We start from the raw sequence: 23,298 nt of genomic DNA, 5'->3' as shown, positions 1-23,298 counted from the left end.
TAGCTTCTCACATCGCGGTATTCGCGGACCTAGGCTGGACGGCTGGGGAGGACAGGCTCAACCTGTCCTCCAGACTCTGCAGCGCACACGCTGCAGCACACACGCACCCAATCGCCTGCCATCGCTAATCCGAACGCCACTGCCGCTAATCCAGCCGCGCCGCTTGGGCGGCCTGCTCAGCGCAGCTGGCCATGGCGTGCCGTCCTCCACGCACGCGGTGATACAGTGCCCTCCACGAGAAGCAGCACACTCCAGACCGAGATCTTTGGGCGTTACATTATTACTTGGATCCGCCCTCGGTATGCAACCGGTCCCTGTAGTGGATGTCCCACCACTTACAGAGCCTACCTTTAGCACAAGAGCTGCACACGAATCACTCTGCCCTCTGTCGCTCATCCACTCGCTCGCAGCATCACTCACACAGCATGTAGTAGAACACAACCAAGCCACACTGCATTCAACCTGGCCCCTGCGCTCACGTCGGCGCACACACGATAGACCAGCCGAATAACTGTTTCGAGTCCCGAATCGCAGCTGAGAAATTATTCTACCAGCGCTATTTTGCCAACCCTCCATGCCGACATCCCACGACGGCTCCACTCCTGCCACTGTCACTCCAACCCGCCGCTTCACACAACACATCCAGCCGCTCCCTGGCAACCTCCATCACCAGCGCCTGGCCTGATGCATGCCTCTCCACGCAAAGAGACGCTTACTGGCCAGCCACGGTCTTGACCCACATGGACAGGGTATCCACGTCGCGGCGCTCGCTGGGGTACTTGATCACCTGCGCCGGCAAAGGGAATGCCAGCGACACCATTAGCGGCATGCCGTAGCGCGCCCAACTCCAAGCTCTTCGTGATTTAACGTGGATTTCACGCAGGGCCCCTCTTGGCTCAGCTCAGCCCCGGACCCCCCTCCCAAACATTTCCTTGTAACCGTGACGCACCTGCTTGCTGTTGGGCGGCAGGTAGACGATGGTGGGGAAGGTCTTGAGCTGTAGGTTCTCGTTGCAGAACTCGCGGTCGATGTCGGCCTGGTACTTGGCCACGCGCACCTTGTGGCCGGTCATGTGCTTGGCCAGCTCCTCGAAGTTGGCCTCCATGGCCTGTGTGTGCGCAGGCAAAGACAAGTGCCACATTAAACAAAGCGGAAGACACGCATGATGCGACTCCCGGTGCCGTACTGCACCGTGTCCCGATGCACCGTCAGTCGCAACGCAAGCTTGTCCGCAAGCTGTGAAACCTGTAGTAATGCCCCGGCCGCACCTGGCAGAAGGGGCACCAGGGGGCGTACAGCACGGCCAGGGTGCCCTGCGAGCGCTCGCCGGCGGCCAGGGCGCGGACCTCGTCCTTGCTCAGGGTCGCCACGGCGCTGCCTACAGGTGCAGAGGCGCGGGGAGTATGACGCAGGTGAGGACATGCTCAGAAACAAAGAATGCTCGGCCGAAAGCACAACAGCCATTCTCAACCACGTCGTCACTTTGCATCCCACAGACTGCCGTTTCATCCCCTAGATCTTCTCCACCCTTGACCTCCCGTTGCACCCTGGCGATGGTGGCGTTCCATTCTGCCCTGGCGATGTACGCTGCCCCTGGCTCCTCCTGCCCAGCCTCACCCGCGGGCCACAGGTCGCGCTCCGCCTTGCGCTCCTCGGTGGTGCCGTCGGCCTTCTTGATGTTGCCGCTGTGCAGGCCGCACTCCTTGGCGGCGGCGTCCTCCCACCACCAGCGGCCCTCGCGCTCGGCTTGGTTGGGCAGCACCGGGCGGGTGCAGGGCTCGCAGCCAATGGAGATGTAGCCGCAGTTGTGCAGCTTGTTGGTGGGCACGTTCTGCAGGGGGACACAGCAGGTTGGGGGCGGCACGTGGTCAGAAAAGCATACGGGGTGCTGTGAAGCTTGTGTCACATGCAGGAGGGGATGTTACGAGGTAATAGGATATGTCGCGCCCCTGGAACGGCGCTGCGGTCACAGGTCGACCGTGCTCCTGCCTTAAAGAGGCTCGGCGATTTCAGCTTTCACAAGGCCGCAGCACGGCACTGCATCGCCGCGCCATGGGGAGTGTCAGCCGTTACTACGGTTGGCATCCAGGCTGAGTAGGCTGTTGCGCTATTGGAACGGTGCTGCGGCCACCCACGCTGGCCGCGGCCCTGCCTTTAAAGAAGCTCGATGCTATCAGCTGAAGAAAGACCGCAGCGCAGCACTCTAGTGACTGCGCCGTGGTGAGTGTCAGCCGATGCTGCAGTATGCCAAACTTGCTAAGGCTGTATGCGCATGGATGCAATGAAGGAATGTTGCACCCCCGGAACAGAGCTGCGGCCACATAAGGCCGCGCCCATGCCTAGGGGGTTCTGTAATCACAGCCAAAATAAGACCCAGCGCAGCACTGAATCGCTGCGGCGGGGTGAACATCAGCTGGTGCATGTGCGTTGCGTGACACCGGTCTGCTGGGGTTCGGGTCCTACGTGTGGGAATGCGCTCACCAACGCGCAAGCGCTGCTTAACAACAGCATGTACCCACGAAGGCCATTGCCTGACTGCTGCCTACGGTACGTGCGCCATCTGCCGCCCGCCCTTGCGTCTGGCTCGACCCGCATTGCCTGCCCTGCTCACCATGACGCGCAGGAAGTTCCACACCTCCGCCGAGGTCATGTTGGACAGGGGGTTGTACTTGATCAGGGAGCCGGGGCCGCCAGTCACACCCTCGAACACGGGGTCCACCTGCAGGGCACGGCGTGTGTGCATGTGTGGCACGTGTCAGTCCCAGGTCCCGCCCACAGAATCGTTTGTGTCGCGCCGTGCTCCCTCCCACCTTACTCGGCAATAGTCCTGTTGTCGTGATAGGCACTACATTCGATTTTACTTGCGCGGAAGGACCATTCGACCAACCGAACGGTCGACACAATGCCTCGACATCAGATGGTATTCCCGAATCGCCCAGAGGCCCCGACTAACAGACACCCCGTCGCTCGCGTGCTACCCTGCACAAACATACGCGTTCCAGACCCAGTTCCATGTCCGCACCTGGACGACGGGCACCTCAGTGCGGGTGCCGGGCGACTGGTCCTTGCGCTGGCCAGTGATCCAGGCCTTGTACACCTTCAGCTGCTTGCGCAGGGGCTTGACCTGCAAGCGCGGACACGCACCAGCAGAGCCGTCTTCACATACGGTACATGGAAGAAGCAGATGGCAGCAGCACAACCGCATCACGCCGCCTTGGCACTGCCCACGCACTCGCGCCAGCGCCCAAACGACTGCTGCTACACCCCCCACCTGGCCCCGCCCCGCCTGCCCCGCGCGGTCGCCACCACACCTTGCGGATGCGGCAGCACTCGGTGTGGCCGTCCTCGTAGAAGGAGTACAGGCCCTTGGCACGGACCAGGTCCATCACCTCCTGTGCCTCGGGGAAGGTGTACTCGATGCGGATCTTGTAGTGCTTCTCCACGGCGTCAAACAGCTGGTAGGTCTCCGCGTTCAGGCGGCCGGTGTCCAGGCTGCAATGTGGGTTGGGGGTGCAAAGCGGCATGTGGGTCGGGGGGCGGCGACTCGGGGCACAGGGTAGCCGAGAGGGTCGCGTTTCCGTGAGGCTGGAGCTTCTGCGGCTGCAGGGCCGTGAGTGGCACGGCTGTGGGGGGTAGCGCGGGATACCTGCTGCGAACACGCACACGCACCTGAATACACGGTAGGGGCGGCCAGTCAGGTGGGCGTACTCAATCAGAGCCACGTCCTCAGCACCCGAGAAGGCGATGGCGACATCATTGCCGAAGGTCTTCAGGGCCTGCGAACATGAACGTCGTGCCAGGCGTGCGTGTCGGCGGGTGTTGTGCCGGCAGGCCACGGCCAGCACGCCCTGGGGCCGCAGCCGCCCTCCGAGAGCCAACCCTCTTGACAAACCTAGTGGAAAGTTCACAGTGAAGTCAGACGGCCCTTTTGGCCTGCAGCCCAACTCACGTGGTCCATAATCTCGAGGGGAGACTTGTTGTCCATCTCCGCAGCAAGGCCCGCCCAGTCGGGCTTGGCCTCAACAGCAGCAGCGTTAACCTGCAATAAAATGTACTCAGCGGTCAGTGCTGGAGACGACCCTGGGAAAGCCTCGACCCATCACGTTGACGGCTGCATGCGCTTACCTGGGGAACCCGCGCAACGTTGGCGCGGACCGCCATACGGCGCTGCTGCACAGCAGGCCGCTGAGCAGCGAAAGCACGACCCTGCAAGTGTCGGGACAAGCGCGTTGTTCAGCAAGCCCGCGGCGAGTGCATTTTGCACGATAAGCTTGTTTTGCCTGAGCGAATTTTGCTGCTGTCGCACCTGAGTGAGCATCATGGTTGCCAGGTTATGAGAGTAAGACTACCCTGCACGTAAGGAGGCGAGTTGAGTGGGGACGGCAAGCTTATCAATCGGACCTTCCATGCGTGACGATGGCTCGACCCGCGACACCAACGCCCGCACCACGCCGACATTCCTACTTTATTTATCGCATTGTATACGTTTACTTCACGGCCGCGTCGCATCGAACGCCCCGGCGCCAGTTTGTCTTCTAATCGCCAAAGCGCACAAAATGCAGAAGTGAGTGACGTAGTGACTGATCTAGGTTACAAGAGCACTAGTCAGCACCCTGGCTGCGCCAGAAAGCCGGGCATCCGACGTCACAACGCAACATCCGCGAGGCATCTCGCGCCGCTCCGGCTCATTTCCGTGCCTTCCTGCCGCTTTCCCTTCTTGGTGTCATGTGTGTAGGTCTCTGGCTCAGCGTGCGGGTCGCCAGACGTTCGGGGCGGCTCGCTGCCCGGTGAGTCTGAGTTGGGCTGGCTGGGCTCTGTAACGCCCGCACGCCGTACACATTACGCCGCCGGCATTTTGCCACAGCACCTTCAGCCTGCACCACTCTCGCTGTTATCAGCTTTGGCCTGTATGCGGGTCTGCGCTTGCAGCATGCGTGCGGGGGAATGGTAGAGCCAGCGAGCTTGGCCGTGTCTGGTCGTGTTTGCGTGCCGACAGCAGCGGCCAATGCGCCTGCGGGACATAAGAGTCAGCCTCGTCGACCCCGGGTGGCCATAATCCACTTCACAACAAAATGCGACGTTGCGACGGCATAAGTCCTTGGAAAGGAAACCAGTTGCAATATGCGCCACATACATTTTAGTGACCCTGCAGCTGTCAGATCCTGCCAAGGGCCAGGCGGGTCCATCATGCACGGTTGAGGGGCCCCCCTCACTGCCTCCTTATGACCAATCTGCAAGACAACTTTTGGCCAACCAAACCTTGCGAACGGTAGCAAAGCGCGCGTTTACCTTTCGAGAGCTGAGAGAGCAGTGCCACTGTACCCACCCGCTGAGCGAACGTATGGAGCGACTGGCCAGCACAGCAGCCGCACTCGAAGCCGACTGCATACGCAGCAAGGACGATGGGGGCGGCTCTTTTCCGTGGGTACGGCGGGTCACGTAAAGCACTCGCTGTACGTCATGTGGTAAAACGGCCCCACCAGCTGACCCACTAATACCCTGCCCGCCCTGCACGACGCAGCCGGCGGCCCTGCGCAGTCGCCCCGCCGCCGTCAGCCGCGGCGCCTGCCAGCCTGTGCGCGCGTCGCTGACCGTGAAAGACGCACAGTCGGGTGTGGAGTACCTACTGGCGCAGAAGTTCTGGTGGGTGTAGCACCAATGCAGGATGAACGATGGTGTCCGGTATCGGCGCGCGTTCGGGTGTGGCAGCGTGGGTTTCGGTCACTGGTCATGGAGCACGTTCTCGCCACATGCGCACAACGTGGGTCAGGAGCTCTGGACGTGCGCATGGGTTGGGTAGACCGTATGGTCGCATGTACTGAGCTTGCTAAGCGACAGTGCCACAGTCCATCAAGCCCATGCTGCTCAAGCTGAGGCAGCCACAATAACTTCAACGTACCCTTCCTGGCCATGACCCGCTGTAGGCAGGGGGAGGCCTACCGCTGCCTTGGCGCCGCCACCCGCAGCAAGAACATCCTGTTTGTGAACGTCAAGGTGCGGCTACCATGACAGCTGCGGACGCCGGTGCTCTCAGGCACGGCCAGTCGCCTTGTTCCCGACGCTCCCGAGCACTCCGCGGCACCACAATCCGCACCCGCACCAACTACCGGCCGCACCCAGAGCCCTGCTGCTGTGCTCATCTCCGCTGCCACCACCCGCGCCCACTCGTGCCGTTTCCCATACGCCCCAAACGCATGAGTGCCTCGCTATGACAACACTGGTCGCCGCAGGTGTACTCCATCACCGCCTACGTGGAGGCTGATCGCGCCGCCAAGGAGCTGGGTGTGCGGCAGCGCGGCGGCTTCTTTGAGTCCGACAACGACTACGCCTCCGCGCTGGTGGACGGAGCCTTCAACAAGGTCATCCAGGTGGGTATGGGGGCAGCAGGGCTGGCGGAGGCAGCTAGGTTGAGCGGAGTGGGTCAGAGCGCAGCAGCAGGGGTGATGAGCGGCGGCCGCCTGAGGGTTTGCGTGTGGGTCGCGAGTAAGGGGGTGAGCGCAGTTGTCGCCAGGTCAAGGTTCGGTGCGTCGGGAAAGAGTGGTGGACGACTGAAGCTTGGAGGATGCTAGTGCTCACAGCCGTGCCTGCCGCGTAGCCGCTGCGTCGCTGCCTACCGCATATGTGCTCACCCGACTCCTATGCCACTGCCATTGTGTCTATCGCGCCACTGTGTGGCTCTCCCCTACAGCTGCACCTGGTTCGCGACGTGACGGGCGAGCAGTTCACCGAGGCCATCAACAAATCGCTGCTGCCGCGCATGCAGCTGGCAGGTGCGTGTGGGAGGACGGGTGGCGTAGGGTGGAAGGGGTTTAGTGGACGTCAAGTCCTCGTGGAGTGAGACCCAGGGGAGGGTTTCGTTGCCGTTCCCATAACAACCATAGGTCCAGGGGTAGGTAAGCAGATGCCGGTACAGACATATGGGGGCCCGAGCTTGTCAGCAGCACTGATGGCACGCGATGGCTGCGGCTTTGTGTCTGCATGCATGCGAGTGGGGCCAGCTTGTCCCCGCGGCACCTGGTGTTCCGCTCTTCTCCTCACCTCTGCAACCCCTCCACTATGCACCCACGCTATGCCCCGACCTACCAACCCCACGTAGGCGACACAGCGTCTCTGGACAAGTTCAATGACTACTTCAACTCCAAGAACCTGGTGAACAACACCGAGGTGCGGAGGCCCGGACAGGAGCACTGGAGAGGCGGGTTGACCACACATCGCAAGTATATACCGAGACCTGGGGGAAGGGACGGCCGGGTCGGGGTGCAGGAACATGCGGTGGACATGCATGCACGCCGCGGCTGACGTGACATCCGCACGCACTGCCCCTTCCCATTGGAGTTTGAGCTGCAATGCTTTTCCTCCGTTGCCATTCCCCCGCCCGCGCCCCCGCTCCGTGCCTCAGGTGATCCTGATGTGGAGCGTTGCCGGCGACCTGGAGGTGCTGGTCACGCCGCCTGTGACCGCGCCGCAGGAGTACGGCACCGCCACGCCCGAGCTGCGCATCAGCAGCGCCGCGCTGGGCCGTGGGCTGTTCGAGATCTTCCTGGGCGACAGCCCGGGTGCGTGTGTGTGCGTGTGTGTGTGTGAGGGGGGGGGTGTTAGTTACTCCAATCGGGGCTACATGCCCGAGCCCAAGGGAGGGGGGACGGCGTGCAAGGGGCGGGGGCGATGTGGTGGTGGTGGGCAGGCACGGCATGATAAAGCCAAACGTAAACATGTTTAGTTCTCATGGGGCTGGTGGAAACAACCTCTGGCTATCCGCCCCCTTTCCCTCGTTCTCGGCTTGCAGTGGTGCCTGAGGCCAAGACCGAGTGGATCAAGGGCGCCAAGCAGCTGCTGGACTCGGAGAACGTCAAGCGCTCCACCCGAAAGGCGTAAGCGCACAGGAAATCCCTGCGGAGGACGGAGCTCGGCGCTAGGGGGGCGCACGGGGTGCAAGTGGTACGGGCGTTGTCGAAGGACATCCGTGGTGGCGTCCAGGGTGTCAAGGTTGCAGCGATGGGATGCCAGGCGAGCATTGCCACTTTTTGGCACATGCAGGCATGCAAGCGTGGAGGGGCGGGCATTGTGTGACGGGGGCGAGCGCCCAGCCCCAGATCCAGGGTCCTGGCTGTGATACGGGTAATGTGGAGCGCGTTATGATGTTGGGTGCGCAAAATCAAACGTGGGTGGAGCTGAGGGAATGGTGTTGCCCATGTCGGACCGCAGTGAGCTGTTCGGGAGCTCTAGTTCGCTGCCGCCAGTCAAGCCACTTTGGGATTCGTTGGCTGTGTACTATGCGTGAAGTTACACTTCCGTGTTTGGCTACGGAAGCTCAGGTAATGCTGTCGATGCGCTAGGAATGGTGGGGTGGTGGTCGGGTGGTGGTGGGTGGGTGGGTGGCGCCGAGGCCCGAGGGGTGGCGGCCGTGATACCGGTATCTGACGGCCAAGCAAGACACGCCCGGCCCCTCTCTTTCTCCCGCTCTCCACACACAGACGACACAACTGGGTGGGGGCATGTGGGGGCCTAAGACAAGTCGTGAGACAAGTAGCGCCGAAGGTGCAGATGGAGTCATGGAGACGTGAAATGTATGCCACGCATCTCACGCCCTGGCAGCAGCATATGCAAGTTGACACTGTAACACTACTAGCGAGCTTGGCCACCCAGAACCAACCAATATACAGAGGACCGACCCGCTGCCTCCGCCACGGCAGATGGGCGAAACCCTGTGACCGTGTGACCAAGGAGTATAGGCACTACTTGCTGCATATCCACTAGATACTTGAAATCTTATGTTAAATCCTTGAAGGCCCCCACGCAGAGTCTGGACGACTGGGTGCTCGCTCTGACTCTGAGTCTGAGTCCTAGTGCGTTTCATCGCATACTTGGCCATCGACACTTAGGCAAACTTCTTTTTATAGGTTTGAAGGAGCTCTGCAGGCACACTGAGCACCCAGCGCAGGAAATCGAGCGCATCATATTAGAGAGCAGACAGGATGCCAGTCGAAGTAGCAGGCACGGTCTCCACGTTTGGGCAACAGGTAAACTGGAGGCGGGGCGCACGTTCTGGCCGGCAGACTCTGTGGGCAGTCATGATGTGCTCCTAAACTTTGATGAGCTGGGCGGGCTCTCCTGATGGCGGAAGAGGCTGTATGATGAAATACCTATGCTTTTGATGGGCCTGGCGGTGAAACCGTCGCGTGTTAAGACTTTATCCGCCTGCAATGCGACATGTTCACTGCGCAGAGTCTTTCGACAAAGCCGACAGAGCCTCGCACGAAAATTGGTACGTCCACGAGGACGGACAAGCTCGCGGGCGCCCAATACGAGGCGAAACTACTGGGTGGAACAAGCAAGGTGCGCAATCAATTTCATACACCCTTCGGCGGGAATAGGATGAGTCGTGACTGGCCCATGGTATGAGGCATGCGGCATCGGGTAAGCGGATTATACAGGAGGCGAAGAGGGGAGGGACGGGGGGAGGGCAAGGGGGAGGATTCGTGGGGGAGGGCGCTCCCCTCTAGTTGCTCTTGAGCTTACGACGCAAGCAATGACTGTTCCTGGTGCTGCGACTGCAGGGAGTGACCACCAACCTTGTTAGCGGCTTTGGTTTGCAGCCCAGCTCCAGGGCTCAATCAGCGCCATCTTACAGGGTAAGGCACACGCTTAAGGGCGGACGGGCGTATATGCGTGGCGTGAATTCACTACCGCCTTTCCGTTATCATTGCATGTTGCCGTGTTGTTGCGTGTGCCCCACAGTTTGGCAGCCGGTTCCAGCTTGATCATGAGGCCGGAGAGTCCAGGCAGGGCTCCCGACTTGGACCGGGTGGCGAGACGGGCGGCGAGGCGCCGCGGTACGGGAACCCTGGGCCTGGAGCCTACAGTTCCCCGCGCCTGCAGCCTGATTCCGTAGGCCGCCAGGTCCAGTCCATTAACACCACGGAGCCCACAGCGCGCGTGGGCACCGAGCGGCGCTTCGGCATCTTCAAAGACGAGTTCGCCACGCCCTCGCCCGGTTCTTTCAAGTAAGCCACCGCTTGTCGCCGCCGCACATGTCTTGCACCTGGGCGCCTGGGCGCCATCAGTGTCGTGCCGGTCTGCGAAATGAGAGCCAAGCTGGCCCAGGCGTGCGCAGTCGTTTGCACGCCGCCTCACACATGCTTGTGCCGGCTGTGCTTTGCCAGGCCCGCATCCGGTTGGATTGGCGACGCGCCGACCTACTCCTTCCACGGCGGCAGCCGCCGCGCGGACATGGCCAAGGGGCTGCCCGGCAACACCCCATCGGCGCTGCAGTCGCCTGGCGCCGGCACCTACGAGGCACCCTCGGCCCTGTTCAACCAGGCCTCCTCAAAAAAGCCCACCGCGCCCCGCACCCGTGTGGGCACCGCAGGCCGCGACCAGCAGCGCAAGGTGTTTGTGTCTAAGGGCCACGAGCGCGAGTCGCAGGGTGCGCACTCCCCCAGCCCAAACGCCTACTCGCCAAAGCACACGTTCAACAGCAAGGTCAAGAGCAGTGGCGGGTGGGGCTTTGGCAGTGGCGACCGGTTCTCGGAGGTGAAGAGCAACAACGGGAAGGAGCTCAAGGTCCTGACCCCGGGGCCGGGCTCTTACGTTGTATGAGTTCGTCGTTGCTGAAGCGTCTATGTTATGGCTTATGTGCGAGTGATGACACTTGGCACGAAGTTTGGTGGCAATGTGTGTTGAGTTGGGACTCGTTGAGTGCTGTGCTGCTGACAATACCGCCGTGGGAGTCCAGGTCAAAGGCTCTTTGGCGCACGTACCAGCTTTGAGGGTGTGCGGGCTGCCCCATGGTCTGGCACGTTGTTTAGGTGCAGTGCAGCTTTGGGAATCCTTACCTACCAAATGACTGGGTAGGGCCACGTTTACAAGGTCGCCGGTAGGCTTCTGTAGCTAGTACGAGCCTGCCCGACTTCCGCGGAATCTCGCGAAATCCCGAGTTGCTTGACCGGAAGGCTAGTTGGCGCACGACACTGATACGGTATGCAGGGGAGCGCGGCAGGACTGCAGGGTGCGTGGGGTAAGCAGAGGACACTGAGGACTGGGAAGAAGGATGTGATTCCTTATCAAAATGGCAGGCACAAGTCGGGGTATGCAGCATAGGTGACCGGAAGGCAAAGTAAGATAGATTTAGCGCCCAGATGCGCGCCGTGAAGGAGGCGTTCAGGCAGGGTTTGGACGCATTGGCAGCACGCGTTTGCTCGGGTATTGTGCAGTTGCAGGTTGTGGGCGGAAAACGCGCTCAGAACCTGGTTGATGGAAGAAGATGGCTCCCGTGTAAAAGCTGGAGGATGCAATGGGTGGATGGAGTGGGTTTGTAACACAAGTAACAACTAACAAGTACGGTAGCCGTGACGCGCCCGGCTGCAAGACCCTAACAGTGTTCCGCATCTGCACAATCTGCACCGACCGCCGAAGGTTTAGCCAACGGCAGTCATAGTATGGGGCACAGGCCACGGGCACAGGCCCCCAACAGCAGCCGCGGCATTGCAGACAAATGCTTGAATCTGCATCATACTGGTATCAAACACCAGGACTGGCCATCTGGTTTGGAAGCACCAGCAGCATAAACGGCACCAAATGGCATGTATGAGTGTATGACTCGTCACTCACCAGCTACATCGACCTGTGCATCCACAACCAAACCACTTGCAAGGAAGCTGTCACCAGGGGCACCAGCCAGCTCCCCATCACTATCACGTTATGGCGGGTGACAGTTCATGCCAGTCTCGGAGGAACTTGGCCAAGCGGAGGTCGGCAGTAAGTGTGAGCGAACAACAAGGAGGTGGCTGCCTTGGGGAGGCAGGAAAAGGGCTGAGCCCTCCCCTCCCGGGTCGTTATCAACCCAGCCACCTTGACGCGGGCGCCTACTATGTTGGGGGCCTTGGGCATCCCCGCAAATCCGGACGTGGCCGGTTGGGTGGGGTGCACAGTCCGTGCTAACCCGCAGTTAACAAACTAGTCACGTCACTCGCCGCCAATCGATCGACACGTGCACCCTCAGCCCCACGCCCTGCTAGCGCCGTTCAGGCTCTCAGCCCGGCCCCGCCGCCGCCGGTATGCTATGTTTTGCCGACGCACGCGCACGCACGCACGGACCGGGGTGTTTCGGGCCACTGAGCCACTGAGCCTGCCTGACTGAGCACTGAGCCACTGAGCCTGCCCCACTGAGCCTACCCCACTGAGCACTGAGCCACTGAGCCTGGCCCACTGAGCACTGAGCCACTGAGCCTGCCCCACTGAGCACTGAGCCACTGAGCCTACCCCACTGAGCACTGAGCCACTGAGCCTACCCCACAGAGCCACTGATCCCCTTGTCACTGAGCCACTGAGCCTTGCACACTGAGCCCCCTGTCACTGAGCACTGAGCCTACCTCAATGAGCACTGAGCCATTGAGCCTGCCTTACTGAGCCTTCCACACTGAGCCCCTGTCACTGAGCACTGAGCCTACCCCACTGAGCCACCATCACTGTCGCATCGCACCCCCAGCAACTACTGAGCACTGAGCCTTCCACACTGAAGCACCGTCACTGAGCACTGAGCCTACTGCACTGAGCCTGCCTTACTGAGCACTGAGCACTGAGCGAACAAAAACGTGGTATCCAAGGCTAAGCAAATCCGGATAAGGCATTCTTTGCTGCCGGCGGTACTTGATCCATGAATGGAGGCGCCTCAAGGCAGGTGGATGAGCGACCGTACCGGTGCACTAGCGCACACTACCGGTATGACATACCAAAACATCATATCAATCCCACCAGTATCACACTTAACAAGTGCACGAGATGCGGCCGCCACGGATGGAATCTCATTGCGTTTGCCAGCATTAGGGGACCACGATCGCGCAATCCCAACCAGCTACGGTAATCCAGGCGTTGCGTTCTGCCAAAGATTCATGAATGGGGCAGCGCCTCAAGCTCGGTTTTAATGCTATTCAGTGTTGTGACTACCACCGTGATAATGGGCCGCGCTTCTTTCGAGCTGGAGAAGCACTCCCGCGCCAGGCGTGCGTACCGCGGCGGCGTGTCGGGTCCAAACTCCAGCTCGCCCGTGTTGAGCGAGGGGTAGGTGCGCAGCCGCACGCCCATGCGCCAGGGCGGCCGCGTGCCGTTCTGCAGCTCCCACAGCATGATGCCCAGAGAGTACAGGCTGCACGTGGGCAGGGAAGGGAGAGGAGAGGCGTAAGAAGCGAACGGAGTCACGCTGACGGGGTCGCTCTAGGTGGTGCTTAGTGTGAAAGTGGGGAGCTGGAGCAGCCATAGTCTGTGTCACACTTGATTGCACGCCATCAGCAAAAGGGCTCACTCTGCGCTTTTGCCGATCTTGCCAGAAAGCATGACCTCCTGTGACAACCAAGGCACAGTAAATGAGCGCCAGCTTTCACCGAAGGCACCACAAACGAAGGCATGTATTCGTTCACGCATGCGGCCGCCAGTAGCCTTGCGTGACATGGACAGATTCCCTGCGAATCCAGGCATGCCTTACTCACGGGCGCACAGTAGTAGGGCGTGCCCTGGAACAAGTTGGACAAGTGTGACTCGTCCTCAGCCATGCGGATTGACAGCCCGAAATCAGCCACCTTGAGGCAGAACCCAAGCGGCGTGCCGGGCGCGCGCACCAGCAGCACATTGTTGGGGTTCAGGTCGCCTGTGGGAGCAAGAAGAAGTGTGAAAGACGACATGTCCATTCTCCCTACCAAACTGCAGCGCCAGCTGCGGCCTTACTCACCGTGCACGATGTTTTTGTCATGGATGTGCTGCAGCCCACGTGCGATCTGCAGCGCGGCCTCCACGTAGCGCAGGGCCGCCTGGAGCGAGCTGGCGGGCCGGCCGCCCGACACGTCCGCAGGCATGTCCTCAAGCAGAGGCCGGGTGCCGCCGTGCTGGTGGTGCCCTGTCGCATCCGTGGGGGCATTGCCAGGCGCCGAAGGGACAGTGACACCAGCTTGCGGACTGGCCTCAGCGCCTGCCTTGTTGCCACCGCTGCTCCGGTCACTTCCGGGGGACGTTCTTCCGCTCTCTACGGCCCGCCCCTTGCCGCTGCTGCCGCTGCTGCCGCGGCTGGGCGTCATCGCGACTTGCCCGCTGGCGTTGTCGGCATGCGCACTTGCGCCTGAGGAAGCCTCCTTGCGCAGCAGTGATGACATGCCTGGCAGCTTCCGCTTAGCACGCGCGGGCGCCGGAGCAGGTGGCGGCGACGCCTGCTTGGGCGGCGTGAGGAAGAAGCCGCAGTCCACCAGGCTGCGCAGCGGGCCCGCGTCACAGAACTCCTGGATGATGAGCAGGCGCCAGCCGCCGCCCTGTTGTGACAGCTCCGGGGACAGGGACGCCAGCTCGTGCTGCACCTCGCGCAGCTCGTACGAGTAGGTGGTCCTGCAGAACGAAGTGGAAGAGCGAGCGAGGCGTGTGTGGCACTTGGTGGCGAAAAGACACGGGTTCTTGAAAGACGGGTCAAGCCAGCATACCGCAATGAAGGTTTCAGCGGCCCCTGCTTCAGAGCTGTACCCCCACAAACCACACTCACACAATGTTTGCGTGCGTCAGGTTTGAGCTGATTGCGGCCTCCATGAGCGGCCGCTGCTGGTGGCGTGTTGAATTGTCCGGCCCAAAGATCATAGACTTGACCGCCACCTGCATCCGACACAAAAATGTGTTAAGCGTACACAGCAAGGACGGATACGGGTTGGTGCCCGAGCTTAAAGTCTTGGACATCAACTGTTGAGTACTTGGATACAACTCAGGTGACTGTGTGCGAACCTGCTACCGACACGGGCACGCACCAAGCGCGCCCCTCGTAAGCCCAAGGCGGCGTGCGCACCTCTAATCCGCGCCACGTGCCGCGGTACACGGTTCCGTGGGCGCCCTTGCCAATCAAGCCGTGGACGACAAGCTGTTTGTCGTTGAAGTCCCGACCAAACGCCGCGATCATGGCGTGCATCTGGTCCAGAGCGCCGCCCCCAGATGCGCCCGCTGCACCTCCGGATGCTGCGGCGGGCCCGCCACCTGACGCTGAGGCCGTGACCGTAGCCGAGCCTTGGGGTCCGGTAGAGGGCGTGCTGCTACGGGTGCTGCCCAAGGCAACGATAGGGCTGAAGCCGGCTGGGCCATGGTGCCCCAGACCAGATGCGCTGGGTGGCTGGTTAAATGAATCCGTGCCATGGCTGGGGCGGCGAGGAGGCAACATGGCAGGGCCCCCCGACTGCGCCAGCGAATGATGATGGCGGTCCGGTAGAGACGGCACAATGCTGCCACTGGGGCCGCCTGAAACACCCTGGCTGCTGCTGTGAGTGGTGGTGATGCCGGTGTTGAATGCAGAGCTGCGACCCGTCAGGCCGACACCAGAGGCGGTATCGGCACCGCTGCCCTTGACGCCCGCCTTCGCGCCAGCAGATGCCATGGCTGCTTCCAAGTCGCTGTCGCGCGCCCCAGGCCGCAGCACGTGAGACGAGTTGGTGAGCTGCTCCTGGCCTCCTGGACTCCTGGACTCCTGGTCCGCCGCTGCTCCAGGTGGCCGATCGCCTGCGCCACCGCTGCCGCGAAGATACTTCTCGTATGCGCCTTGCGGACCCGCAGGAGTGTCACTGCCGCCCGCCCGCCTGCTGCGCCACACAAAGACGAACGCCGCCACAGCCGCCAGCAGCAGCACGCCTCCCACCACGCACCCCACTATGACGCCCACCTCCCAGCCCGCCAGGCCGCTGGAGCTGCCGCTCCCCGTCGTTTCCTCCGCGTACACGCCGCTGACGGCCGTGAGGTTAGCGGCCGCACCCGCGCCATCAGCCGGCGTGGCAGGCCGCAGTGTCACGTTGAGCAGCGTGTACCGGTCGGTCGAAGCTGAGGCAAGCACCAGCTGCTGCTGCAGCGACGCTTCCAAAGAGGAGCTTGCTGCCTGCTGCAGCTCCACAGCAGAAAAGAAGCCCTGCACAGCGGCCACCAGGCCTGGGGTAAAGGCCCGCCCGGCTTGTGCTGCCCCGCTGCTGCCCCCCAACGCCTGCTGCAGCAGCCGCAGCTCCTCCGCGCTGACCACCAGCGTGCAGTTCTCCAGCCGTGTCTTGCTGGCGCCCGCGGCCAGCGACACGCCCCACAGCGGGCTGGACAGCACTGCCAGCGGGTCTGCGCTGTCCCAAGCGGTGGCATTGGAGCGAGGCGCGAGCTCGCTGAGCACCACCCCACGCAGTGTGAGCATGGCATCGCTGGGAACCACAAGCAACCCAGCCCGGCCACCCAACCCGATCGTCACGGCTTTCACTAAAGGTCCCACTCCCATCACGTTGCTTCCTGATATGGCAACCCCGGTGTGCGGCCACACGCCGCCATCTGCCAGGGACATGTTGTTTATGAAGAATATCCAGCGCCGCCCCGCGTCGTCCGGCACGCTGTTGTTGGGCACCATTGCGAGCTGCATAGTGCAGAGGCAGGCAGAGGCATGCGTCAGGACCCGGCTAGCACACACTAGCGCAAAGTCAACATACAGGTGCGCGTGCTTTGCGCACGTGTGCAACGTAGCTGTGAGGGGTACAGGACACCCACCAGCAAATCACTTGTGTTCATGACCGGGTTCACGGCGGTGAGGGGCGTGCGGTCCGTCAATAGCTGCTGCAGCACCGATGGCGCGGGTGTCATCAATGGGTAGTCGTTTCCTAGCGTGGACGTGAGTCGAACGTGGTCGTAGGTTGCCGTGAACGTGGTAAAGCTGTCATAGTATATGCCTGCAGAGGGCATTAAGAAGAGGCTTACTGGCTGACAAATGGCAACGAGGCTACAGGATTGCGATCGGCATGACAGCTGGCCATGGGGGAAGTGTCTGCCAAGGCCGCACTAACCTGTGGAGTTGACGGCCGCAATACTGATGTCAAAGACCTTCAACCAGCTCGCCTTGGCCTGTGGCCAGAACATGATGAACCAGAAACATATAACCATGTCAGCAGAGACCAAGGCATCCTGACTTGCTACAGTTGCCAGAAGCAGCCTCTTACGTTCGCCTCCGGGTCTGGCGACACAAGCCATGTGAGCCAGTAGCGCGAGTAGGAGAGTTCTGCAGAGGACGAGTGGGTATGCACAAGTGACTAACGATTGGGAGTATTGTCCATGACGACTGCATATGTACATGGCTAGCTTTCCTTACCATCCGGTGCAACCACCAAGGTGACATCGTTCATGTGCAACTGCCGGCCGAACCTGCGCAAACACAGCATAACAGGCCTATGTTAACGCATACCCTGTATGTGTGCACACGGGTACGCAGGAGCGAAGCCGTCATCCCACACTACGACCCATTTTATGCGGCCGTACCTTTGGAACGCCCACACGCGCTCCGACAGGATGCCGAACTGAGAGAACACATAGCCCGGGCTATAGTAGGCGGGAGACAGATTTGCCAGCGTGAGGTTTGCCAGCACCACAGCCACCGCCGGCCCAAGCGACCAGGCGTCAGTTAGCAAGCCCAGGTCCAGCACTGGCCGTGTCAGCAGCGCCGAGCCCGCGATGGTTACATTGGTGGTCACAGGCACTAAAATGGTCCTGTACAGTATGAGCGACATGAGGTGCGGCAGGGAAGTATGTGCAGGGACAGTTCAGCGGTATGGGCCTGGACCGAGAGCTGTTACTCAAGTGACTTGCCTGTTGCTTACTGACAGATTTGCAGCCACAATCACTGTGAGGTTGGCTCCTGCCGCTGCGGCAGCAGCCGCGTACACCGTGAACGCCTCCAGCAGCTCAGCAGCCGTCTGCACAGACACCAGACGGCAAGGCACAGCCACTGCCGCCGCGCCCGCCGACGTGGCGCAGGTGAGGTTCACGTTGTCCAGAGACGTGAAGCCGTCACGCCAGCGGCCGAAACGAACCACGCCTGGCTCAATCTATGTGCGGGCACACGAGAAAGTAGGGCTGGGAAAGGGGAGCGAGGGGCCGGCAGGGTTGCAGGGAGCCCGCAACCATTCAGCGATCATGCACATTAGCACATTGTACACGCACCGTCAGGCTGCCTGCTGCGCGCAGCGACGTGCACAGGTACTGCTGGTATGCCAGCACTGTGGCGCAGTCGGTGCTGAGGCTGACGCCGGCCATGCTGAGGCCCGACGCCGCAGACAAGTCCAGCGCCGTGGGCTGCAGGAACACACTCCCCGCCGCCGCCGAGGGGGCCGCCACGGTGGCGTTGAGGGCTGTGAGGCAGGACAGGTTCACGGCGGTGCCTGCAAGCATGTACGGTGGAGTGATGGAGTCGTGCCCAAGGTCACGGCGATGCTGGTCGCTACATGACACGCGGCAACTTGCTCGTTCCCACTCCAGCCCACCTGGTGTCCCGGTCAGCACGCCAGGTCTCCCCTCAAAGTCCCAAACAGCATCGGTTGTCAGCTGAAGCGAACCCCCGGCCACAGCCGCGGCACTGAGCGTCGAGAGGCGCGTCGGGGTACCGGAGCCGAGCGAGGGCGCGCAGGTAGTCGCCGAGGAGTGTGTGAGCCATGTAACCAAAAGCAGCGCCAGCAGCGTAGCGCTTGTGTATGCTGCTATGATGCCGCGCATGTTGCTGCCACAGCCGCCCCGCTTGTCTGCTGATGCTTTGTCTCTGCAGTGTGACTTTCCGCGGGCGGCCAGAATCTCTACCTGGATGGCAAATATCTTGCTGAGCTCTATAGAACTTGTGTAGACCGTCTCATGCTGGAAAGCGGAAACAAACGAGTCAACGCTGCAGCACCGGAACTGCGCCCCGTCACAAAATCATCGCTATATATTTTTACGATGTACTGATTGTGAGATTGTTGGATCAGTACACGTGTATTTATTTGCAACGTCCAATCGGTCTGCTGGAACTTCACAGTCGCATTGGACCGCATCCATTCTGAGACTGCCCCAAAGCACGAGCTCGTTGGTGCCCGAGCTCAAACTCATGGACATCAACTGTTGAGTACTTGGGTACAACTCAGGTGACTGTGAGCGAACCTGCTACTGACACGGGCACGCACCATGTGCGGCCCCCACAAGACCAAGGCGGCCAGCGCACCTCATGGCCCAATTGCGGCTGGTCCATAGAGTTGCAAGCAGTCTTCACTGAAACACGCCGCCGCAAAATCCTACACTTGGCAGTTGGCACACAGTTGCCGTGAAGTTCGGCCAACCACTCACACCTTTCCCCACCCCCAGAACAGGGTTAGCTTCTGCTTCCTCCGCCGTACTTCACAAGCTTTTTTTACGCTCCATGCAGCAAGTGGCCTCCACTTCACTGGCGAAGCCGATCCCGTGCATTCTCTTAGGTTGAAGGCAGGGTTTGCACGAGTTACATGATTGGCTCGACCTGCTGGTGGCATCTACTACTCATGAGACCATGTCCCAGCAGGGCACAAATCCACCGTCCTTGTTAGTGAAGTCCCGTGTCGCGTTGCACACAACTTATTGCGCCACATACCAACTAATGGTCACATAACATCCATAATTGCGAACCCTTTCCTTCTCCTACCGCCTCGCCGCTTGATTGCAACTCGGCATCAAGCGCGTACTCATGCTCGTTGTGCGTCTGTCCCGCCAGCCCCACCAACTGTCCCCACAACGCCCATGGCCGCGTTGCTGAATCCCACTCCGTACTTGCTCGCAGCGGGCGTGGCGTCCACAGCTCTTGCTGCGCCCAGCCCACCACCGAACGAGAGCGACGAGGACACGCTGCTATATGACCCTGCAGCATACCGGTTCACCGCAGGCGTTGTGAGCGTGGAGCCCATGCCCGCAGTGACGCCGCCTGGTGAAGGGTGCGTGCTAGCTGCGTAACTGCTGCGGTATGTGCCCAAAGCGCTGCCAGCACCAGTCGCCGCGCCTATAGCTGAGCCACTGCCGCCAACCTGGCCACCGCCGCCAACGCTTCCGCCGAAGCCGCCAGCGCCGCCGCTGGATGCATAAGCGCCACCGACGCCCGGCCGGTAGCTACTGTCACCGCCAGCTCCGTAGCTCCCGCCAGCCACTGCTGCTCCAACAGATGTGGCACCGGCACCACTGAGGCCCGACGAGAGGCCCGTGACGCCTAACGTGCTGGCATATCGACTGGTGGTGCCCCCGGGCTTGTAGGCCGTGGACGGCCCCGGCGCCGCCAGCAGGCCAACGGCCGGCGTGGCGGCGACTGACGGCGGCGGCATGCTGCCCGGCAGTGCGGCGGATGGCCGGAACGCGTACCGTGAGCCCGCCACGGTCGCGCCTGACGCGTGCAGCTGCGCCTCCGTGACCTGCAGAGCGAGACGTGGTCACGGAATGGATACATCGGTTCAGCGACGCGCTCTTTGTGCTTGAAGACCGTACACGCATATTGCACATAAATAACCTGTCTCAAGCGTTCATCCTCTCATGCTGCCGACTCGTAGACGCTGCCCGCACGCACCTGCTGGTTGAGCCACCGAATCATCTGCTCATTGCTCTGCAGCTGTTGTTTGCTGTCCTCCAGCTTGCTGCGTAACGAGTCGTTCTCGCTATGCAGCGACGCGACGTCCTTGCGCAGCGACTCCGCCTGCTGACCCAGCACACCCACGTCGCGCGTCGCATTGGCCAGAGACTGCTCCCGCTCCTGTAGCTCCTCCTCTTGGCGCAAGATGATGGCTGCCTTCCGCTTCGTCTTCTCCTTCGCTAGCCGCAGGTCGTTCTGAGGCGAGGACATCAAGATATAACCATTGTCAATGGAGGTTTGGGCATAACATGCACGCGGATGTGGTCTGGGTACTAGAAGCTTGGTAACTAGTCTCCTCTTACCGTGAGCTTCTCGATGGCCTGGTTGCCCTTGAGCACCTCTGCCTGTGCCTCCTTGGCGCGGCCCTCAGCAGAAGCCAACGTATCGCGCAGATCTGCGCACCGCTGCTCCGTCTGCCGCAGGGCTGCCTCCATGTCACGCAAGCGTCCACGCTGCTGCTCAATCACGTCGCCCTGCGACTGGGCCTGTGAGGGGCAGAAGGGATAATGGATGGCGCTCTGGCAGCAGCGACGAAATGCCTAGCCTGTAACAACTGGCTACTGGTGGCCAACCCTAGAAGCCAACAACGGCACGCACCTTCTCATCCAGCGCCAACACCTTGGCCTTGGCCTCGTTCAGCTGGATCTCTAGCTCGTGCTTGGAGGACGACAGCTGCTGGTTCAATGACCGTAGCCGCGCCGTCTCCTCCTCCAGCGAGCGGTTGCTGCCCTCCGAGCTACCCAGCTTGTGACTGAGCTCCGACACCTGTAACACCGGCCCCCACGCTCAGCATGCGCCAAAGTGGCTACATTCCCGCTGCCCGGCTCCCATACTGGCTAAGCGCCGCAGCACTGCGCACCTTGGTGTCCAGCTCGTACTTGACCTCACGCAGCTTCCGGTTCTCCGTGTCCAGCTCACCAAGCCGCGTGTTTAGCGCAGCGATCTGGTCCCGATACCGCCCCTCCATCTCACCGCGCTCCCTGTGTTATCATCCGAAGCGCAAAACATGTGAGCATGAAAACCACCTTCCTGGCAGGCAGCCAGGCCCGAAGCCGAGGGGTTGCGGCCTGCAAGTATTACCAGCGCCCGATCCCGGCATGCCACCACCTACTTCTCGAACTGGTCCTTCAGCTGCGATTTCTCCCGTATCCGCTCCTCGTGCGCTGAGGCCTGCTGCGTCTTCGCCTGGGCCTGGACCTCCAGCAGGTGCTTGTCGTACTGCTCACGCAGCTGCGCCAGCTGCTGCCGGCACTGCGCCAGCTGCGCCACCATGCTGTCCCGGTCATCCTGTTTGGAAGTTTCGCGCATACGCAGTCACGCGCGAGCTTTCCACACCATACCGCGAAGGCGCGCAATGTCCTGCCCAAATAAATAGTATATGGTACGCGTTGGGCATCCATACTGTACACTTACCCGCGTGCGCGACAGGTCGTCCGACAGATCGTGGCAGGTGCCCTTGACTTCAGAAAGCCGGAAGGCCAGGAACTGCAGCACAGGAGATACCGAGTTCAAAACCGCATCTGGCATGTCCCCAGCCATGATAGCGCAAATGCTTGCATAGCTGCGAGTACGGCCGACAGCCCCGCTATGACGGCTGTCGGCAGCGCTAGGCTCGCAGTAGCCCGTCCCACCTGCTTCACCACTGAGTCGTTGCCGGGCCGGAAGGCGAGCGTAATGTGCGGCAGCTGCTTGAAGTCATTGATCTCCACAATCTTGAACACGGACTCACCGCCTCGTATCGTCAGCACGGCCTGGAACCTGGCCACACAGCCGGGATGGAGTTTTCAGCGGACGATGAGAAGGGGGGCGCCATGGGGGCGCCAGTGCTCAGGTTGAGGCCCGACCGGTGTCTGGTTAGCAGTTTTTGCTGGCAAGCATGGACCGATGTGTCGTTGGGATGTATTGTCGTTTGGTTTGTGGCCTGCTTGCTTGTGCCTGAGAGCGACGTGGCTGGACACATGGCGGGCGGTGCTTATAAACACGAACCCCGGCTATTTCCGGGAGATGAGGTAGACGCTTGCGGCCTCAGATGGGGCACGTGGCATTGGCGCATCCCCTCCCTTCCCTTGAGAGGGAAAACCACTTTCTTGTCAGGGGACAGTGACCCAAACCCTTCAACCAGGCCGCAAACCCTTTCCCTCACCGTGTTCCCACCCGCACGCGGCACCCACCCGACGAATGTCCTTTCTCCGCCGACAACATCAGACCCACCGATTTCTTACCTAGGCGAATCCCCGGGCTGCGCCAGAATGCACTTCTCCAGCAGGCTGATAATTTTGCCGGGGAAGCTGGCAAAGTCCACGAGGATGCCCTGGTCATTTTTAAGGCTCTGGAAGTCCTCCTCACTGACTTCCAGGGTATGCAAGAAGAACAGGTCACTGTCGCTGGAAATGTGGATGCGTAGTATCTGCAAGGGGCACGCAGCGGGTAAGCGGACCCCACAAGGTATATGTGTGTCCCAAACGACAGTCTGAGCGCGCGTGCGCACCCGAAGGTTGTGGTTTTGCTTTGCCACGCCGGTCAAAATGCGGAAAGTCAGCTCCTCCAGGACGTCCTCGCGGTCCTGCTGCTTCACGTGCACTGGCACTGGTCTCCAAAAGAGTGTCGTTGCAGTGGAAAGGTCAAAGCCCGTCTGGGCTTTCGGGTCACCGTCGTCGAGAAGAAGCGGCATTTCGAGTTTTCAGTGGAAGGGGCGGTGGCACACGTCAGTTATTTTAAGAACTAACCCTGTGTACAACTAGTTCCCTTCCTTAGTTGCAGGATGGGCTGTCATGGGCTGCCTCGTCCGATAATATGCAATCAGCGCTGCACAGGAGTTTGGCAAGTCTTTTACTAGACTTTCATATCAACTATAAACATTATGTCACCCGCACGGCGCAAGC

At 61.1% G+C, this 23,298-nt stretch overlaps 5 protein-coding genes across 5 annotated transcripts; 2 read left to right on the top strand and 3 right to left on the bottom strand.

Moving 5' to 3' along the window:
• Positions 1 to 260: 260 nt before the first annotated feature.
• Positions 261 to 4,344, bottom strand: CHLRE_12g517150v5 (uncharacterized protein). The gene is made up of 11 exons (XM_001697032.2): positions 4,307 to 4,344; positions 4,126 to 4,206; positions 3,950 to 4,039; positions 3,670 to 3,776; positions 3,312 to 3,492; positions 3,023 to 3,124; positions 2,612 to 2,719; positions 1,618 to 1,831; positions 1,269 to 1,378; positions 950 to 1,108; positions 261 to 787 (listed from the first exon to the last, which is right to left on the bottom strand). Exons 1-11 carry the CDS (start codon positions 4,319 to 4,321, stop codon positions 713 to 715), a joined length of 1,242 nt encoding a protein of 413 aa, XP_001697084.1. The 5' UTR covers positions 4,322 to 4,344; the 3' UTR covers positions 261 to 712.
• Positions 4,345 to 4,485: 141 nt separating this feature from the next.
• On the top strand, positions 4,486 to 8,632 carry CHLRE_12g517100v5 (uncharacterized protein). The gene is made up of 9 exons (XM_043068321.1): positions 4,486 to 4,564; positions 4,736 to 4,787; positions 5,522 to 5,643; positions 5,925 to 5,994; positions 6,231 to 6,368; positions 6,689 to 6,770; positions 7,097 to 7,164; positions 7,400 to 7,556; positions 7,787 to 8,632. The coding sequence occupies exons 1-9, from the start codon at positions 4,557 to 4,559 to the stop codon at positions 7,873 to 7,875; spliced, it is 786 nt and encodes a 261-aa protein (XP_042918416.1). The 5' UTR covers positions 4,486 to 4,556; the 3' UTR covers positions 7,876 to 8,632.
• A 131-nt stretch (positions 8,633 to 8,763) lies between these two features.
• CHLRE_12g517050v5 (uncharacterized protein) lies at positions 8,764 to 11,333 on the top strand. The gene is made up of 5 exons (XM_001696908.2): positions 8,764 to 9,020; positions 9,226 to 9,336; positions 9,558 to 9,632; positions 9,739 to 10,004; positions 10,164 to 11,333. Exons 1-5 carry the CDS (start codon positions 8,976 to 8,978, stop codon positions 10,597 to 10,599), a joined length of 933 nt encoding a protein of 310 aa, XP_001696960.1. The 5' UTR covers positions 8,764 to 8,975; the 3' UTR covers positions 10,600 to 11,333.
• Positions 11,334 to 11,337: 4 nt separating this feature from the next.
• CHLRE_12g517000v5 (uncharacterized protein) lies at positions 11,338 to 18,709 on the bottom strand. Its single transcript, XM_043068320.1, has 14 exons — positions 18,288 to 18,709; positions 17,968 to 18,185; positions 17,614 to 17,852; positions 17,287 to 17,514; positions 17,120 to 17,172; positions 16,971 to 17,029; positions 16,818 to 16,875; positions 16,525 to 16,703; positions 14,813 to 16,393; positions 14,519 to 14,625; positions 13,724 to 14,367; positions 13,485 to 13,642; positions 13,301 to 13,338; positions 11,338 to 13,144 (listed from the first exon to the last, which is right to left on the bottom strand). Exons 2-14 carry the CDS (start codon positions 18,058 to 18,060, stop codon positions 12,889 to 12,891), a joined length of 3,693 nt encoding a protein of 1,230 aa, XP_042918415.1. The 5' UTR covers positions 18,061 to 18,185; positions 18,288 to 18,709; the 3' UTR covers positions 11,338 to 12,888.
• Positions 18,710 to 18,767: 58 nt separating this feature from the next.
• On the bottom strand, positions 18,768 to 23,249 carry CHLRE_12g516950v5 (uncharacterized protein). Its single transcript, XM_043068319.1, has 10 exons — positions 22,905 to 23,249; positions 22,639 to 22,823; positions 22,048 to 22,174; positions 21,830 to 21,901; positions 21,528 to 21,703; positions 21,276 to 21,396; positions 21,014 to 21,181; positions 20,719 to 20,901; positions 20,354 to 20,611; positions 18,768 to 20,201 (listed from the first exon to the last, which is right to left on the bottom strand). The coding sequence occupies exons 1-10, from the start codon at positions 23,085 to 23,087 to the stop codon at positions 19,488 to 19,490; spliced, it is 2,187 nt and encodes a 728-aa protein (XP_042918414.1). The 5' UTR covers positions 23,088 to 23,249; the 3' UTR covers positions 18,768 to 19,487.
• Between the last annotated feature and the right edge of the window lie 49 nt (positions 23,250 to 23,298).

This window comes from Chlamydomonas reinhardtii, chromosome 12 (assembly GCF_000002595.2).
Source record: "Chlamydomonas reinhardtii strain CC-503 cw92 mt+ chromosome 12, whole genome shotgun sequence".
NCBI lineage: Eukaryota > Viridiplantae > Chlorophyta > Chlorophyceae > Chlamydomonadales > Chlamydomonadaceae > Chlamydomonas > Chlamydomonas reinhardtii.
Note: the sequence above shows the minus strand (reverse complement) of the source record. Positions and strands in the feature narration are given on the sequence as shown.

Bases quoted from the DNA above. Each gene is read 5' to 3' on its own strand.
- CHLRE_12g517150v5 (XM_001697032.2), bottom strand. The intron at 3,125-3,311 runs GTGTGGTGGCGA...CCGCGCTTGCAG, and splicing joins AGTGCTGCCGCATCCGCAAG to GTCAAGCCCCTGCGCAAGCA. The intron at 1,832-2,611 runs GTGAGCAGGGCA...GTCCCCCTGCAG, and splicing joins GGAACTTCCTGCGCGTCATG to AACGTGCCCACCAACAAGCT.
- CHLRE_12g517100v5 (XM_043068321.1), top strand. The intron at 5,644-5,924 runs GTGGGTGTAGCA...GACCCGCTGTAG, and splicing joins CTACTGGCGCAGAAGTTCTG to GCAGGGGGAGGCCTACCGCT. The intron at 6,771-7,096 runs GTGCGTGTGGGA...AACCCCACGTAG, and splicing joins GCCGCGCATGCAGCTGGCAG to GCGACACAGCGTCTCTGGAC.
- CHLRE_12g517050v5 (XM_001696908.2), top strand. From the start codon at position 8,976: ATGCCAGTCGAAGTAGCAGGCACGGTCTCCACGTTTGGGCAACAG. The intron at 9,337-9,557 runs GTGCGCAATCAA...CTGCGACTGCAG, and splicing joins TACTGGGTGGAACAAGCAAG to GGAGTGACCACCAACCTTGT. The intron at 9,633-9,738 runs GTAAGGCACACG...TGTGCCCCACAG, and splicing joins AATCAGCGCCATCTTACAGG to TTTGGCAGCCGGTTCCAGCT.
- CHLRE_12g517000v5 (XM_043068320.1), bottom strand. From the start codon at position 18,060: ATGGCCGGCGTCAGCCTCAGCACCGACTGCGCCACAGTGCTGGCATAC. The intron at 16,704-16,817 runs GTTAGTGCGGCC...TGCCCTCTGCAG, and splicing joins TGCGGCCGTCAACTCCACAG to GCATATACTATGACAGCTTT. The intron at 14,626-14,812 runs GTGCGCACGCCG...TGTCGGATGCAG, and splicing joins GCACGTGGCGCGGATTAGAG to GTGGCGGTCAAGTCTATGAT.
- CHLRE_12g516950v5 (XM_043068319.1), bottom strand. From the start codon at position 23,087: ATGCCGCTTCTTCTCGACGACGGTGACCCGAAAGCCCAGACGGGCTTT. The intron at 21,902-22,047 runs GTGGGACGGGCT...CCTGTGCTGCAG, and splicing joins ACGACTCAGTGGTGAAGCAG to TTCCTGGCCTTCCGGCTTTC. The intron at 20,612-20,718 runs GTAAGAGGAGAC...TCCTCGCCTCAG, and splicing joins AGGCCATCGAGAAGCTCACG to AACGACCTGCGGCTAGCGAA.